We start from the raw sequence: 16,930 nt of genomic DNA on the forward strand, positions 1-16,930 counted from the left end.
ATGGGGGTGCACTGCAACTACCCCGCAACTGTGTGCATTGCACGGTTGCGGTGTAGTGATGCTGCATTTACGGGCTTAAAACAGGTAGTAAAGAGGCAACATAATGCCTCTTTACGGCCTGTCAAATGCCTCTGAAAAGCGATCTGTGCATGGATTGCTTTTCAGAGAAGCAGCAGTCCTTGCTATCAAACAAGCCCTACAAAATCCATTGTCATGGTACAGGAATGGGGGGGGGGGGGGGGGCAGGACTAAAAGTAACATACATACAGACTACAGACACAGGCTTACACATGCATACACATACATACCAGGGTTGCCAACTTTCAGTAAATTTACGAAGTTTGTAAAATCCGTACTTTTTTCATCTGTCCTTGAATGTCCATTGCGGACATGTAGGCTGCATGTCTGTAACGGACATTCATGGACAAATGCAAAAAGTATGGATTTTACAAACTCTTTGTAAATTTACTGAAAGTTGGCAAACCTGATACACACACACATACAGACAGACAGTCACATGTGCACACACACATACACAGTCACATGTGCACACACACATACACAGTCACATGTGCACACACACATACAGACAGACAGTCACATGTGCACAGACACACATACACAGTCACATGTGCACACACACACACACATACAGACAGACAGTCACATGTGCACACACACACACACACACACACACACACACACACACACACACACACACACACACACAGACAGACAGTCACATGTGCACACACACATACAGACAGTCACATGTGCACACACACACACACAGAGACAGTCACATGTGCACACACACAGAGACAGTCACATGTGCACACACACACAGACAAATGTATAAAGCCATTTTAAAAAAAAAATTAATGTAGCTTCTAGCTCAGTACCTTTTCAGATTTCTCTTTAGCCGGGTACTGCACTCTAGGGGGAAGCAGAGAGCACAGCACACTCCTCTGCACTTCACTTTCATTTTTGAAGCCGACAGAGCTTCTCACAGTTCGGCAGGAGAGCTCATCTGACAGCCTTCTCTCCACTGACCCCCGCGGCACACCTGAAAACCTCTGACGGCACACCAGTGTGCCGCGGCACACTGGTTGAGAAAGGCTGCTCTAGCCTGCGGATCATATGCTCCATTAGTTCCTTGGAATCAGTTCTCACTGATCTATGTATTTCCTCCGATTGCGCTCTCACAGAGGCTACTTTGCAGGATCAAGAAGGAAAGAATCCCTGTAATCCTAGTGGCCCCAAATTGGCCCAGAAGGGCCTGGTTACGCCAAAATCATAAAGATGGCGGTAAGAAAAACCGTGGAAGCTTCCACTTTGTCACGACCTGCTGTCGCAGGATCCAGTGTTCCATCCTTCCTTACAAAAGCCAAGTTTGACGGTCTGGTTGCTGAGACCAACATTTTGAAGAAATAAGGGATCTCAGGTCCAGTTCTTTCTACACTCCTTAATGCTAGAAAGCCAGCCTCCAGGCGTATCTACTATAAAGTCTGGAAGGCATATGTTTCCTGGTGTGAAACCAAGAAGTGGAATCCTCAAAAATATGACATAAGTAGGATTCTCGCCTTTTGCCAGCTAGGAGTGGATATGAAATTAGCCCTTAGTTCACCATTAAGGGTCAACTATCGGGTCTATCAGTCTTCTTTCAAAGACCGCTGGCATCTCATTCCCTAGTTCGGGCTTTCATTCAGGGGGTACTGCGGGTCAATCCGCCAGTCAAGTCTCCCCTGTGCCTATGGAACTTAGTATTGTCAGTGTTGCAAAAGCAACCTTTTGAACCTATTCACCATATTCCGCTGATCCTTTTAAGCAGGAAATGTGCCTTTTTGATTGCTATCTCTTCGGCTAAAAGAGTATCTGAATTAGCAGCTTTTCTTGCGAAGAGCCTTATTTAATTTGTCACAAAGACAAAAATTGTACTACGACCCCATCCTGCCTTTTTATCTAAGGTGGTGTCGGCCTTTCATTTAAATCAGGACATTATTCTGCCTTCTTTTTTTCCAGATCCGTGGACAGCGGAGGAAAAATTATTGCTCTACCTAGATCTGGTGAGAGCAGTAAAGGTCTGCAGGCAACCGCTCTAATACGAAAAACAGATGTTTTGTTTATGTTGCCAGACGGTCCCAAGAAGGGACAAGCGGCATCTAAATCCACTATCTCCAGGTGGATTCAACAGACAATTATTCAAGCTCATGGTTTAAAGAACAGGACTCCTTTAAGGCACACTCTACCAGGGCGATAAGTGCTTCATGGGCAGTGCACCATCAGGCTTCATTGGCTCAGATCTGTAATGCTGCAACTTGCTCTTCGGTCCACACATTTTCCAAATTATATCAAGCGGAGGTGAAAGGACAAGAGGATGCTGCCTTTGGGCGAAGTGTGCTGCAGGCAGCAGTATAGGGCTTCTTGTCCGTAGCGGCCTGCTTAAACTGTCTCCCACCCTTCATTGAGCATTGCTCTGGGATGTCCCATTATGTAATCAATGGCTCTGTGTCCCGTGGTGTCCGATAAAGAAAACAGGATTTTTAAAACGGCTTACCTGTAAAATCCTTTTCTTGGAGTACACTACGGGACAAAGAGGTTCCCTCCCCCCCTTCTTATGGGAACCTTATTGCTTGATACTTCCCTGATGGGAGGGGTTATATGGAGGGGAACTGTCTTCAATTGGTTGTGCCAGTGTCCAATCACCGCTGGTGACCCTTAACCTATTATGTAATGAATGGCTCTGTGTCCTGTGGTGTACTCCAAGAGAAGGATTTTAAAGGTAAGCTGTTTTAAAAATCCTTTTTTTTTTTTGGTACACTAACTTATGAAGGTTGGTGCTCCCTGTAACTGTGCATGCAGCCTTGTTTTGCCATCTGTTGGCCTGTTACAAAACTTTTCTCAAAACTTTTTGGTACCACCAGTGGGAAAGGTCCCCTATATAGTGAGCAGCCCTTGCTTTCTCTTGGAAAGGACTGTTTTAATAGAAACATTGTTTAAAGCTCTCTAAGCTTTTCACTGTGGCATTTTGGTCAGGTGACTTTTAATGGTTTCCTTTCAAGGTATTTCCTATATAGCTTTGGATTAAAATGGAACTTCCCTGCATCTGAGCACTACAGACCAAAAACAATAGTCAATTCATTTTTAATATTTAAAGCAAACTCACCCATCCATATATGTCTCCATGCTTTATTTTGCTAAGAAATCACTTTAACCCCTTCCATACAGGGCATTTTCACCCCCTTCCTGCCCAGACCAATTTTTAGGGCTGTTGCACTTTGACAATTGCACGGTCATACAACACTGTACCCAAATGAAATCTTTGTTTTTTCCCCCCACAAATAGAGCTTTTGTTTGGTGGTATTTGATCATCTCTGCGGTTTTTATTTTTTGCGCTATAAACAAAAGAGCGACAATTTAAAAAAAACACTATTTTTTGATTTAATAAATACCACAATTTTTTTTAAAAAAAACATTTTTTTCCTCAGTTTAGATCGATACGTATTCTTCTACATATTTTTGGTCAAAAAAATCGCAATAAGCGTATATTAATTGGTTTGCGCAAAAGTTATAGCGTCTACAAAATAGGGGATAGATTTCTGGCATTTTTATTTATTATTTTTTTTTTACTAGTAATGGCGGCGATCTGCGATTTTTATTGTGACCGTGACATTGCGGCGGACACATCGGACACTTTTGACACGTTTTTGGGACCATTCACATTTATACAGCGATTAGTGCTATAAAACTGCACTGATTACTGTGTAAATGTGACACTAGGGGGCGCTGAAGGGGTTAATATGTTCCCTAAAGTGTGTTCTAACTGTAGGGGGGGGAGGAGACCGATGTGTGTTCCTCTGTACTGGGAACACAGCATCGGTCTCCTCACCTCTGACACAGATCCACACTCCTGCCATGATCACCGGCAATCGCGGGTGCCGGCGGACATCGCGGCCTTGGGGCACACGCCTGGGTCACGGGCGGTGCAGTGGGCCACCCGCATCGAGGGAGGGTTCCTGCCGGCGTCATTTTATAATGGCCCGGTAAGGAAGAGGTTAAAAAATACCCCCTAGCATTTCTGACTGGCCATCTTGAGTAAGGGCAGGTGATTCATGTAGCTTTTACATCCTGGAATCCATCTCCCTTGGCTCAGGCAGGGAGGTGTGCTTAGCTGAACAAACCTCTTCTCCCTGCCTTCTCTCCTCCTGGGATTTATGGCATTATTTGCCTAGGCCTGAAAAAGAAACTGAAGAAATGTAAAAAAAAGTTTAACTACATGCCGACCAGCCGCCGTAGAACAGTTCTACGGCGGCAGGTCGGCTCTCCTGCGCGAGAGCACGTAGTATAACGTCGGCTCTCGAAGCGGCCACTAGGGGAGCGCGCGCACCCCCCGCTCGCTCCTGACTCCCGCGGGCGCCCGCGATTGCTCGTTACAGAGCGGAGATCGGGAGCTGTGTGTGTAAACGCACAGCTCCCGATCCTGTCAGGGAATAAATGTCTGACCGTCTGTTCATACAATGTATGAACAGCGATCAGTCATTTCCCCTAGTGAGTCCACCCCCCCTACAGTTAGAACACACCCAGGGAACATACTTAACCCCTTCCCCGCCCCCTAGTGTTAACCCCTTCCCTACCAGTGACATTTTTATAGTAATCAATGCATTTTTATAGCGCTGATCGCTATAAAAATGCCAATGGTCCCAAAAATGTGTCCGCCATAAGGTCGCAGTACCGAGAAAAAACGCTGATCGCCGCCATTACTAGTAAAAAAAAAAAAAAATCAATAAAAATTCCATAAAACCACCCCCTATTTTGTAAACGCTATAACTTTTGCGCAAACCAATCAATAAACGCTTATTTTCGATTATTTTTTTTTTTTTTTTTACGAAAAATATGTAGAAGAATACGTATCGGCCTAAACTGAGGAAAACTATTTTTTAAAATAAAAATAAAATTTGAAAATAGTCAATGCTGTTTAAATTTAGCTGAAACCTTATAATTTTCTTGCCATACAATCCTTTTTTTTGTGTTAATCATCTAAATCTATGGGGGAAAAAATGTAGTAATTTGTATAGTTCACTAGTAAAAGCGGACCCTTCTACTCACACACCCCATCTGTCATGATTCCTGTTGACAGACAGTGACCTGGCTCAGCTGCAAACTCTGCCCCATTGCAGAAGTGGAATGTTCTATAGTAAGTGACAAGGTGACAATATTAATTTGTTTTTATGTTTCACAGAGAGTTGGCAAAGACACATTTGCGTATTTGTAAGAAATATTGGAAGGACTGTACTTTTTCTTACTTTCTTGTAAAGTGTCTATTTCAGGAGTACAGACAAGTAGCCATCATACATAAATTAAAGCCCAACTCCAGCTTTCTTGTGCTGCCCTTCCTCCCTGGAGACCCCTCTAGATAGTTTAAGATGGTGGACAGCACCAATGGGTACAGATCGTTATTTATGCACACAACTATGTATGTCCTAGAAGCACCAAAATAACAAAATACATGAGGGTTACAACACAAAGAACATCATTTGTTGCTCCACCGGCCGTCATATGACATCCTTGACTTTGTGCTGGGATACATGAATGATGCCATCGGTGAGTCAGAGACAGGATCCGCCGGCCCCCGGATGTTTACCATAGAGGTTTCCGGCGATCATGATGGTCGCCGGAGTCTCTATGATCGTTGGGAGGACGGGCACGATGTTATGACGTCACGTCCGGCCTCTGTATTCAAACAAACGGTGCTGGCTCGGCTGGGAAGCTGAAATCATTTTTTCATTATTATTATTTCAGGCTTCTTGGCCTAGAGGTGAGATGTGGGGTCTTATTGACCCCATATCTCACAGTAAAGAAGACCTGTCATGCCATATTCCTATTACAAGGGATATTTACCTTCCTTGTAATACGAATCAAAGTGATCATTTTTTTTTTATTAAGTGTCAAACTAAAAGGGTAAACTTAACAATTAAAGTGGAGCTCCACCCTCCACCTCCACTCCCATCGGAACCCTCCCCCCCTCCGGTGTCACATTTGACACCATTCAGGGGGGTGCAGATACCTGTCTAAAGACAGGTATTTGCACCCACTTCCGGCCACACAGACTACGGGTAGACTGCAGGCAGTTCTGGGAAACACACAGCTCCCAGAACACAGCGGGAACCAGTCAGCATGGCGCAGCGTTACTCGCGCATGCGCCGTAGGGAACCGGGCAGTGAAGCCGGAGCGTTTCACTTCCTGGTTCCTTCACTGAGGATGGCGGTGGGGGCAGCAGAGTGTCGAGCGATCTCTCGTCCTCTGCTGCGGACGGCGCTGGACTCCAGGACAGGTAAGTGTGCTGATATTAAAAGTCAGCAGCTGCAGTATTTGTAGCTGCTGGCTTTTAATTTTTTTTCCGCTTTAAGAAAAAAATAAACAATTTCAAGCGCCCCTGTGCCTGTGTGCTCGCACGCAGAAGCAAACACATATGTAAGTCCCGCCCACATATGAAAACAGTGTCTAAACCACACGTGAGGTATCATCACAAATGTAAGAGCAATAATTCTATCCCTAGACATCCTCTGTAACTCAAAACATGTAACCAGTAAAAAAAATTATAAAAAATTAAAGCGTCGTCTATGGGGATTTTTAAGTACCAAAGTTTGATGCCATTCCACGAGCGTGTGCAATTTTGAAGCGTGACATGTTGGGTATCTATTTACTCGACGTAACTTCATCTTTCACTTTCACAAAAATTGGGCTAACTTTACTGTTTTTAGCATAAAATTTGAAAAAGTGCTGCGCAAATACAGTGCGAGATAAAAAGTTGCAACGACAGTCATTGTATTCTCTAGGGCAGGGGTGGGCAATTATTTTTTCGATGGGGCCACATGAGAAACTAAAAATATTTTGGAGGGCCGGGCCAAAAGGCTAAACTCAATACTGCATAAAATCAATTGTATTTCTTTATAAAAAGCAGTAAATATCATTGTTGGAAAACTGGTACGAGTACTTGTTATAGACATGGCACAGGAGGGGGACAGAGGCTGGGGACATGGCACAGGAGGGGGACAGAGGCTGGGGACATGGCACAGGAGGGGGACAGAGGCTGGGGACGACACAGGAGGGGGACAGAGGCTGGGGACATGACACAGGAGGGGGACAGAGGCTGGGGACATGACACAGGAGGGGGACAGAGGCTGGGGACATGACACAGGAGGGGGACAGAGGCTGGGGACATGACACAGGAGGGGGACAGAGGCTGGGGACATGACACAGGAGGGGGACAGAGGCTGGGGACATGACACAGGAGGGGGACAGAGGCTGGGGACATGACACAGGAGGGGGACAGAGGCTGGGGACATGGCACAGGAGGGGGACAGACGCTGGGGACATGACACAGGAGGGGGACAGAGGCTGGGGACATGACACAGGAGGGGGACAGAGGCTGGGGACATGGCACAGGAGGGGGACAGAGGCTGGGGACATGGCACAGGAGGGGGACAGAGGCTGGGGACATGGCACAGGAGGGGGACAGAGGCTGGGGACATGACACAGGAGGGGGACAGAGGCTGGGGACATGACACAGGAGGGGGACAGAGGCTGGGGACATGGCACAGGAGGGGGACAGAGGCTGGGGACATGGCACAGGAGGGGGACAGAGGCTGGGGACATGACACAGGAGGGGGACAGAGGCTGGGGACATGACACAAGAGGGGGACAGAGGCTGGGGACATGACACAGGAGGGGGACAGAGGCTGGGGACATGGCACAGGAGGGGGACAGAGGCTGGGGACATGACACAGGAGGGGGACAGAGGCTGGGGACATGGCACAGGAGGGGGACAGAGGCTGGGGACATGACACAGGAGTAGGACAGAGGCTGGGGACATGACACAAGAGGGGGACATGACACAAGAGGGGGACAGAGGCTGGGGACATGACACAGGAACGGGACAGAGGCTGGGGACATGACACAGGAGGTGAACAGACGCTGGGGACATACGCTGGGGACATGGCACAGGAGGGGGACAGAGGCTGGGGACATGACACAGGAGGGGGACAGACGCTGGGGACATGACACAGGAGGGGGACAGACGCTGGGGACATGACACAGGAGGGGGACAGACGCTGGGGACATGACACAGGAGGGGGACAGACGCTGGGGACATGACACAGGAGGGGGACAGACGCTGGGGACATGACACAGGAGGGGGACAGAGGCTGGGGACAGGCAGCCACTGTTTAATCAATAACAATTGATTAAACAGTGGCTGCATGTGATGGCACAGTGGCTGCGTGTGATGGCACAGTGGTTGCGTTTGATGGGCACAGTGGCAACAATTGATGGCACAGTGACTGCGTGTGTTGGCACAGTGGCTGCGTGTGTTGGCACAGTGGCTGCGTTTGATGGGCACAGTGGCTGCGTGTGATGGGCACAGTGGCTGCGTTTGATGGGCAGAGTGGCTGCGTGTTATTGGCACAGTGGCTGCGTGTGATGGGCACAGTGGCTGCATGTGATGGGCACAGTGGCTGCGTGTGATTGGCACAGTGGCTGCGTGTGATTGGCACAGTGGCTGCGTGTGATTGGCACAGTGGCTGCGTGTGATTGGCACAGTGGCTGCGTGTGATTGGCACAGTGGCTGCATGTGATTGGCACAGTGGCTGTGTTTGGGAACAGTGGCAACAATTGATTGCACAGTGGCTGCGTGTGATTGGCACAGTGGCTGCGTGTGATTGGCACAGTGGCTGCGTGTGATTGGCACAGTGGCTGCGTGTGATTGGCACAGTGGCTGCGTGTGATTGGCACAGTGGCTGCGTGTGATTGGCACAGTGGCTGCATGTGATTGGCACAGTGGCTGTGTTTGGGAACAGTGGCAACAATTGATTGCACAGTGGCTGCGTGTGATTGGCACAGTGGCTGCGTTTGATGGGAACAGTGGCTGCGTGTGATTGGCACAGTGGCTGCGTGTGATTGGCACAGTGGCTGCGTTTGATGGGAACAGTGGCTGTGTGTGATTGGCACAGTGGCTGCGTGTGATTGGCACAGTGGCTGCGTGTGATTGGCACAGTGGCTGCGTTTGATGGGCACAGTGGCTGCGTGTGATTGGCACAGTGGCTGCGTGTGATGGGCAGAGTGGCTGCGTTTGATGGGCACAGTGGCTGCGTGTTATTGGCACAGTGGCTGCGTGTGATTGGCACAGTGGCTGCGTGTGATTGGCACAGTGGCTGTGTTTGGGAACAGTGGCTGCGTGTGATTGGCACAGTGGCTGCGTGTGATTGGCACAGTGGCTGTGTTTGGGAACAGTGGCTGCGTGTGATTGGCACAGTGGCTGTGCGTGATTGGCACAGTGGCTGTGTTTGGGAACAGTGGCTGCGTGTGATTGGCACAGTGGCGACAATTTATGGTGGCACAGTGGCTGCGTGTGTTGGCACAAGTGGCTGCATGTGTTGGCACAAGTGGCTGCGTGTGTTGGCACAAGTGGCTGCGTGTGTTGGCACAAGTGGCTGCGTGTGACCCCTCCCGGCCCTGCCTACTGTTATCACCGCGGCGGGGAAGTTAGACAGCGTTCGTTTGAACAGCTGTTTTCCCCGCTGCGCATAGACACTCCCCCTTGGACGGATCTGTCCAATCGCGAGCAAGGGGGAGTGTCTATGTGACTCCCCCTTGCTCGCGATTGGACAGATCCATCCAAGGGGGAGTGTCTATGCCATAGACACTCCCCCTTGGACGGATCTGTACAATCGCGAGCAAGGGGGAGTGTCTATGTGACTCCCCCTTGCTCGCGATTGGACAGATCCGTCCAAGGGGGAGTGTCTATGCGCGGCGGGGAAAACAGCTGTTCAAACGAACGCTGTCTAATGTTCCCCGCCGCGGTGATTAACGTGGCAGCGGCGGCGGTTTCGGCGGCGGGGGTGGGCCGGATTAAAAGGTCCGCCGGGCCGTATACGGCCCGCGGGCCGTAGTTTGCCCAGGTCTGCTCTAGGGTCTCTGCTAAAAAAACATATGATGTTTGGGGGTTTGTAAATGTAATTTTCCAGCAAAAATTTATAATTTTTTACATGTTGGAGAGAAATGTCAGAATTGGCCTGGGTGGCAAGGGGTTAAAGAATAATCCTGCAACTTCATTCATCCCTACCAGAGTTGGACATTATGTGAAACTGCTAGAGAGGGGTTTTGTCTTGGTTTGTTTAGTGTGGGGGAGCGTTAGAAGCTTTTGACTCCTTTCACACTGGGGCAGGTGGGGGCATTAGTGGTAAACTGCCACTAGTTTTAGTGGCGCTTTACTGCTGTTTTTGCTGCGCAGTTCGGCCGCTAGCGGGGCGATTTTAACCCCCGCTAGTGGCCGAGGAAAAGGGTTAATAGCAGCGGCGCCCATTTATTTCACTAGGCAGGGGTGGGCAAAGATTTCACTAGGCAAAGATGCTGCTTGCAGGACTTTTTTTTCTGTCCAGCAAGCGCACCCGCCCCAGTGTAAAAGCACTCTGGCTTTCACACTGGGGCTGCAGAAAAGAGGCAATTTACAGGTGCTTTTCAGGCGCTATTTTTATTGCAAAAATGCCTGCAAAACACCTCAGTGTAAAAGGGGCTTTGTCAGTTTTTTTAATATATAAATACATGTAATATGTTTTAATTCACGTCTGGGTGAAATGATGAGGGATTTTTTCCATATTCACTATAATTTTACCTACAATGTTTTTATCTTGTCTAAATTTTGTTGTCTCCACAGGTAGTAAAAATGCGGAAAGATGTGAAGAAGGTGAAAGTCCTTACTATTCGGAGGCTTACAAGAAATCTTTCCAAACTGAAATCAAAAAAGTTAGTGGTCTAATTGTGTGTGTGTGTGTGTGTGTGTGTAATATATATATATATATATATATATATATATATATATATATATATACAGAAAGTAAACAGGATTCAGTTGTTATTTTCTGTATATCGTACTCATTTTATTGTTTTGAATAAGATTTTGGGACCTGTTTTTCCAGTCCCATGACTGTACTTTCTTATTATAGTTACTTTATCCTGTATGCTTATGCTGAAGGATATAAAAAAAAAATGATAAATAATAAGACATAAACAGGTGCTGTAGCAACCACCAGTAGGAGATTGATAACATCAAGGATCTTAAAGATAACATAGAAGTGATAAAATCACAACAGTAAAGTGCAACAATTTGGGGCCATGCTGGACCCCTTCGAAGGCATGAAAAAAAAGGTACTGTCCTTGCTTGCTTCTCTCCATGTCTTCTAGAGCTTTATGGGAACCCTGAAACTTGTGTCGCTCTAATATGAAAATTAATTTAGGAAGCTAACTGAAAGGTTGTCCAAACCCCACCTGTACCCATTGATGCTTATTCATAATGAGTGTCTTGAATCGCTAATAGGTAGAGGAAGTAGTTTCCCAAATTTGGTGGTATTTGCATAATAGATTGCCTTACGTTTTGTGTCCTAGGGCAGTCCAGACATACTGCTAGCACAATATGGATCTTCAAGATAGCATCCAGGCATTTTAGGTGAACACATCATAGCAGTAAAGTGCAATATTTTGGGGCCACGCAGGACCAAGCAGAACGAAAAAAAAAAATGAACACATTCTTCCATCCACACAAGCTGTCGATATCCTGGCAGGGGTGGGGGATTTCATCCATGCACCTTCATGAAGGAAATCCCCACACCCCTGCCAGGATATTGACAGCTGCAGCCTCTGATCGAGAAGCATTTTTCAACATTCTATTGACTTCTATCAAGAAGGGAGGCACAGAGACACATACATGCTGACAGGGTGTGAGGGGGACAGAGGAGAGCTGCAGATGATGGAGGGATGCAAACTGACCACAGTAGTCAGGTCTCAGCAGCCATGATTATCGTGGTCAGTACAGAGAGGGGGACACAGGAAGTGCCAGGATCAGCCAGGTTTAGGGAGGGGCAGATTAGCCAACACAAGAACTATGTTGATTAATCGGATATTAGGGAACAGGATCTCTCTTCTTTTTTTTTTTTTTTTTTTTGAGGTTGCAAACACTTTTTAAGGTCTGTCTTTGGGTATAATAAACTGGGAGAAGGGGTGGTGAGGGTTTCAAAATATAAATACATCAATATCATGTATATCCTAGTAATTTTTAAGTTATAGAAAAGGTTAAATATTTAACAATGAAAAAAATTAATTTTGATTAGATCCTTGTATAAATAGCCCCCTAAGAGGCAGGCCACATAGGGGACACAAAATATACAGTGCTTTAATTCTTTAACCTCTTGACCACTGGGCACTTAAACCCCCTTCCTAACCAGACCAATTTTCAGCTTTCGGTGCTCTCACAATTTGAATGACAATAACTCAGTCATACAACATTGTACCCATTTTTTTTTTTCACACAAATAGAGCTTTCTTTTGGTGGTGTTTGATCACCTCTGCGGTTTTTATTTTTTGCGCTATAAAAGAAAAACGACAGAAAATTCTGTAAAAAAAAAACAAAAAAACTTGTTTCTGTCATATTCGCAGGTTATTTCTCACACACAGCATATGCTTACCACGAATTACACCCCAAAACACATTCTGCTATTCCTCCCGAGTATGGCGATACCCCATGTGTGCGACTTTTACACGGCGTGGCCACATAGAGAGGCCCAACATGCAGGGAGCGCCATCAGGCGTTCTGGAACACCCAGACCAATTCTTACAATTACATAGAACCCCAAAACATTATATATGCAGAGTATTGGGGTATTGCGGAGTATTGGGGTATTGCGGAGTATTGGGGTATTGCGGAGTATTGGGGTATTGCGGAGTATTGGGGTATTGCGGAGTATTGGGGTATTGCGGAGTATTGGGGTATTGCAGAGTATTGGGGTATTGCAGGGTATTGGGGTATTGCAGAGTATTGGGGTATTGCAGAGTATTGGGGTATTGCAGAGTGTTGGGGTATTGCAGAGTATTGGGGTATTGCAGGGTATTGGGGTATTGCAGGGTATTGCAGAGTATTGCCAGAGTATGGGGGGTATTGCCAGAGTATGGGGGGTATTGCCAGAGTATGGGGGGTAGTGCCAGAGCATGGGGGGTATTGCCAGAGCATGGGGGGTATTGCCAGAGCATGGGGGGTATTGCCAGAGCATGGGGGGTATTGCCAGAGCATGGGGTATTTGCAGAGTATTGCGCAGGGATAGCTGAGCTGGGATGGATCTGTGACTGCAGTTGTCCAGCCACAGCAGTGCTGACACCCCGCGCTCCCCCCCTCTCCTCTCGCACTGTACCGAACGGTACAGAGAGGGGAGGGAGGAACCGGCGTCATCAAATGACGCCGGTTTGTTGACAAGTGATCGCTCCGTCATTTGACGGAGCGATCACGTGGTAAACGGCCGCTATCAGCGGCAATTTACCGTGATCCGTGATGCGCCGGGTCTTCTAGACCCGGCGAGCACGGACACTTCCGCGAGCGCGCCCCAGGGGACGCGCAAACGCGGAAGTGCACGAGGACGTCCCAGGGACGTCCTGTCACAGTAACTCGACCACGCTGTAGCAGTATTTTTGCTATAGCGCGGTCGGCAAGAGGTTAAACAAGAAAATATGATAATTCACATACATTGCATTATGACAGCAGCAGTAATAATAATAATGCGGCCAAGATAACATCAGCTCTGTATCAGCAGTGGATCACACATTTTTGTGTTTGTATTACTATAAATTGCTGCCAAGTACTTTTGAACAACACAGTACATTGTATAGTTTACAGTCTACATCTGTTAGTTTACTTAATTTCTCTCTCTTTTTTTTTTTTTTTTTTTTTTAATCGTACATTCTGTAATTTAAACTGACTCTTGGTGGGAGGTGTTGGAGGGTGTCTGAGAAACTCTGTCACGTAAGGCTTCCTCGTGCACCATTTAGCATTAGCTTTTTTTTCCTCTCTCTCTCTGTAGGAAAAGTGTAAAAACTGGATTTCTGTACTCACCATGAACTGCTTTTATGCGTTCACGGCACACAGGATTCAGAGACATTTGGGTTACATTGCCACCTACAGGAGGATGTGAACAAAAACACTTGCCAGCCTCCTCCCATTCCAATGTTTTTTCCCATGTTTTGTAATAAAGCAGTGACAAGCAAGGTCATAACTATAGAGTATGAAATTCCTGTTTACTTTTTTGTTCTTTAACCACTTGACCACTGGGCACTTAAACCCCCTTCCTAACCAGATCAATTTTCAGCTTTCGGTGCTCTCACAATTAGTCATACAACACTGTAACCATATGAAATTTTTGTCCTTTTTTCACACAAATAGCGCTTTCTTTTGGTGATATTTAATCACTGTTGGGTTTTTTATTTTTTGGCCAATACATTTTCTTCATAAATTTTGGCCAAAATTTATACTGCTACATATCTTTGGTAAAAATAAATACAAATTGGTGCATATTATTTGGTCTTTGTGAAAGTTATAGAGTCCACAAGCTATGGTGCCAATATCTGAAAATTGATCACACCTGAAGTACTGACGACCTATCTCATTTCTTGAGACCCTAACATGCCAGATACTTGTTTAAGGCATAAAGGAGAAGATGTTATAATTTAAAGTACTGCATTTTATAAGTCATTACCTCCATAGATGGAATCTGACTGTGTATCATAATATTAACCTCAGGAAATAGAGAGATTAAACAAACTAGAAGAGGAGAGAAAAGGAAAAGAGGCAAGATAACAAAACAAGAGAAAGATAAGGAAGAGAGAGAAATGAAAAATCCACCAAAGTAGTCCCATCCCCCCTCTACTTTGTAGGGAGGTATTGTATCACACCCGGCCCTCCGCATCCCATCATCGGCACAATCACAACTCCACATCTTTGTCTTCCACCCTCTTTTTAAGAACTATCTATCCCTGTAGTAATCTGTCTCTCACCAATTGGAGAGGACCTAATCCCAGGACGTCTAACCAAGGCTGCCACATTGAATAGAACTTCTTTGAAACATTGTGGTGTTGGTACGTTCGTTTTTCACGAATCAGTAGACTATTGACCTGCTTTACCCACTGTTCACCTGTTGGTACTCTCGAGTGATCCATAGTTTAGCAATCTCTTTGCGGACGAGATAGAGTGAGCGAAGCACCGCAATATGACCGTTCGGCGACAAGTCAGGTAACTCCAGGGCACCAAGGAGACAAACCACTGGGTCATTAATAACTGGTATCTGAAATACCTGGGCTATAGTGTGGAGGACAAATTTCCAATACCTGAAAAGCTTTGGACATTTCCACAACATGTGCAGAAGATCTCCAGTATGTGCATTACATTTTGGGCATAAGGGGGTGTCCCTGAGGCCCCACCTGTGTAACCGGGCCGGAGTTCTGTACACCCTGTGTAAGAGGTACAAGTGGGAAAGCCTCTGTGATGCAGATACAGAAACCAAGGGGGCCAACGTCAGGCATAGCTCCCAAGTCTCCCCATCTATAGGCCCCAAATCACGTTCCCACCCTCTTCTACAGGAGAGTTTACTTGCGTCATGCGTGGATTGGAGTAACCTGGCATAGACCCTCGATATCATGCCCGCCCTGTCATCCGTGGAGAGCACGTCCCTCATCAGAGGGTGTGCCATCAGAACAAATGGGGAAAGCCTACCTTCGCATTGTACAGCATGCCTTAATTGTAGGTATTGGTAACACTGGGAGTTATGTAAGCCAAATTCTTCTCTCATGGTTGCAAAGGATTTAAGTACTGTGCCAGAGTATAACTGGGTGATATAGTGGATTCCCACCGCCTCTCATGGGCCGAAACCCCTTAGTTTGAAGAGTTCCTTGAAATATTTATTCCTCCATATCAGAGTAAACTGGCAGAACGTTTTAACTTTAAAAATGGATCTTACATATTCCCATAATTTATTCAGTAGACTAACTGTGGGAAAAGTAGTAGGGAATTGAGTGAGGCCTGCCTCTAGATACACCAGTGCCGGGAGATCCGAATCCACATGGACTATCGGGGACCTAATCGGGTCAGAGTCATCCATTACCCCCCAGTTACCGAGGTGTTGAATCTGCGAAGCTATGAAGTAAAACCTAGAATGTGGGAACGCCATACCCCCCTGGTCTTTCGCAAGCTGCAGAGAGTACAAACTGATACGGTATATGTGCTTTTTTAGCAAAGACCCTAGAGAATATAATGGCTGTCATTACAACTTTTTATCTCGCACGGTATTTGCGCAACAATTTTTCGAACGCGTTAAAAAAACAGTTTTGTGCTTAAAAAAAAAAACAGTAAAGTTAACCCAATGTTTTTGCATAATATGAAAGATGAAGTTACGCAGAGTAAATGGATACCCAACATGTCACCCTTCAAAATTGCACACGCTCGTGGAATGGCGCCAAACTTCACTACTTAAAAATCCCCATAGGCGACGCTTTAAATATTTTTACTGGTTACATGTTTTGAGTTACAGAGGAGGTCTAGGGCTAGAATTATTGCTGTCGCTCTAACGTTCGCAGTGATACCTCACATGTGTAGCTTGGACACCGTTTTCATATGTCGGCGGGAATTACGTATGCGTTCGCTTCTGCATGCGAGCACACGGGCACTTTAAAAAAAAATAACATTTATTGTTCATTTTATTTATTTATTTTAGTTTGACACTTCCCCTCCCCCAAAAAATAATTTTTTTTATCACTTTTATTCCTAAGGAATGTAAACAGCCCTTGTAATAGGAATATATCATGACAGGTCCTCTTTACAGTGAGCTGTGGGGTCAATAAGACCCCACATCTCACCTCTAGGCTGGGAAGCCTGAAATAAAAAAATAAAAAAATGATCCTGGCTTTGATCATAGCGGTGAGTCGGTAGAAGCACAGGGGGGGGGGGGGACGTATTGCGGAGCATTGCACAGGGTATTGCGGAGTATTGCACAGGGTATTGCGGTGTATTGCACAGGGATGGCTGAGCATGGAGGGATGGATGGCTGGATCTGTGACTGCAATT

General features: G+C 46.4%; 1 protein-coding gene across 1 annotated transcript in view; it reads left to right on the plus strand.

Moving 5' to 3' along the window:
• The window catches only part of SRFBP1 (serum response factor binding protein 1), a 153,873-nt gene that overhangs the window by 33,325 nt on the left and 103,618 nt on the right, over nt 1-16,930 (plus strand). Inside the window, exon 2 of the mRNA XM_040344131.1 lies at nt 10,712-10,800. Within this exon, the coding sequence (XP_040200065.1) occupies nt 10,712-10,800 (89 nt within the window). The remainder of the gene's footprint in view (nt 1-10,711; nt 10,801-16,930) is intronic.

The sequence above is a fragment of the Rana temporaria genome, chromosome 1, assembly GCF_905171775.1.
Source record: "Rana temporaria chromosome 1, aRanTem1.1, whole genome shotgun sequence".
Classification (NCBI taxonomy): Eukaryota; Metazoa; Chordata; class Amphibia; order Anura; family Ranidae; genus Rana; species Rana temporaria.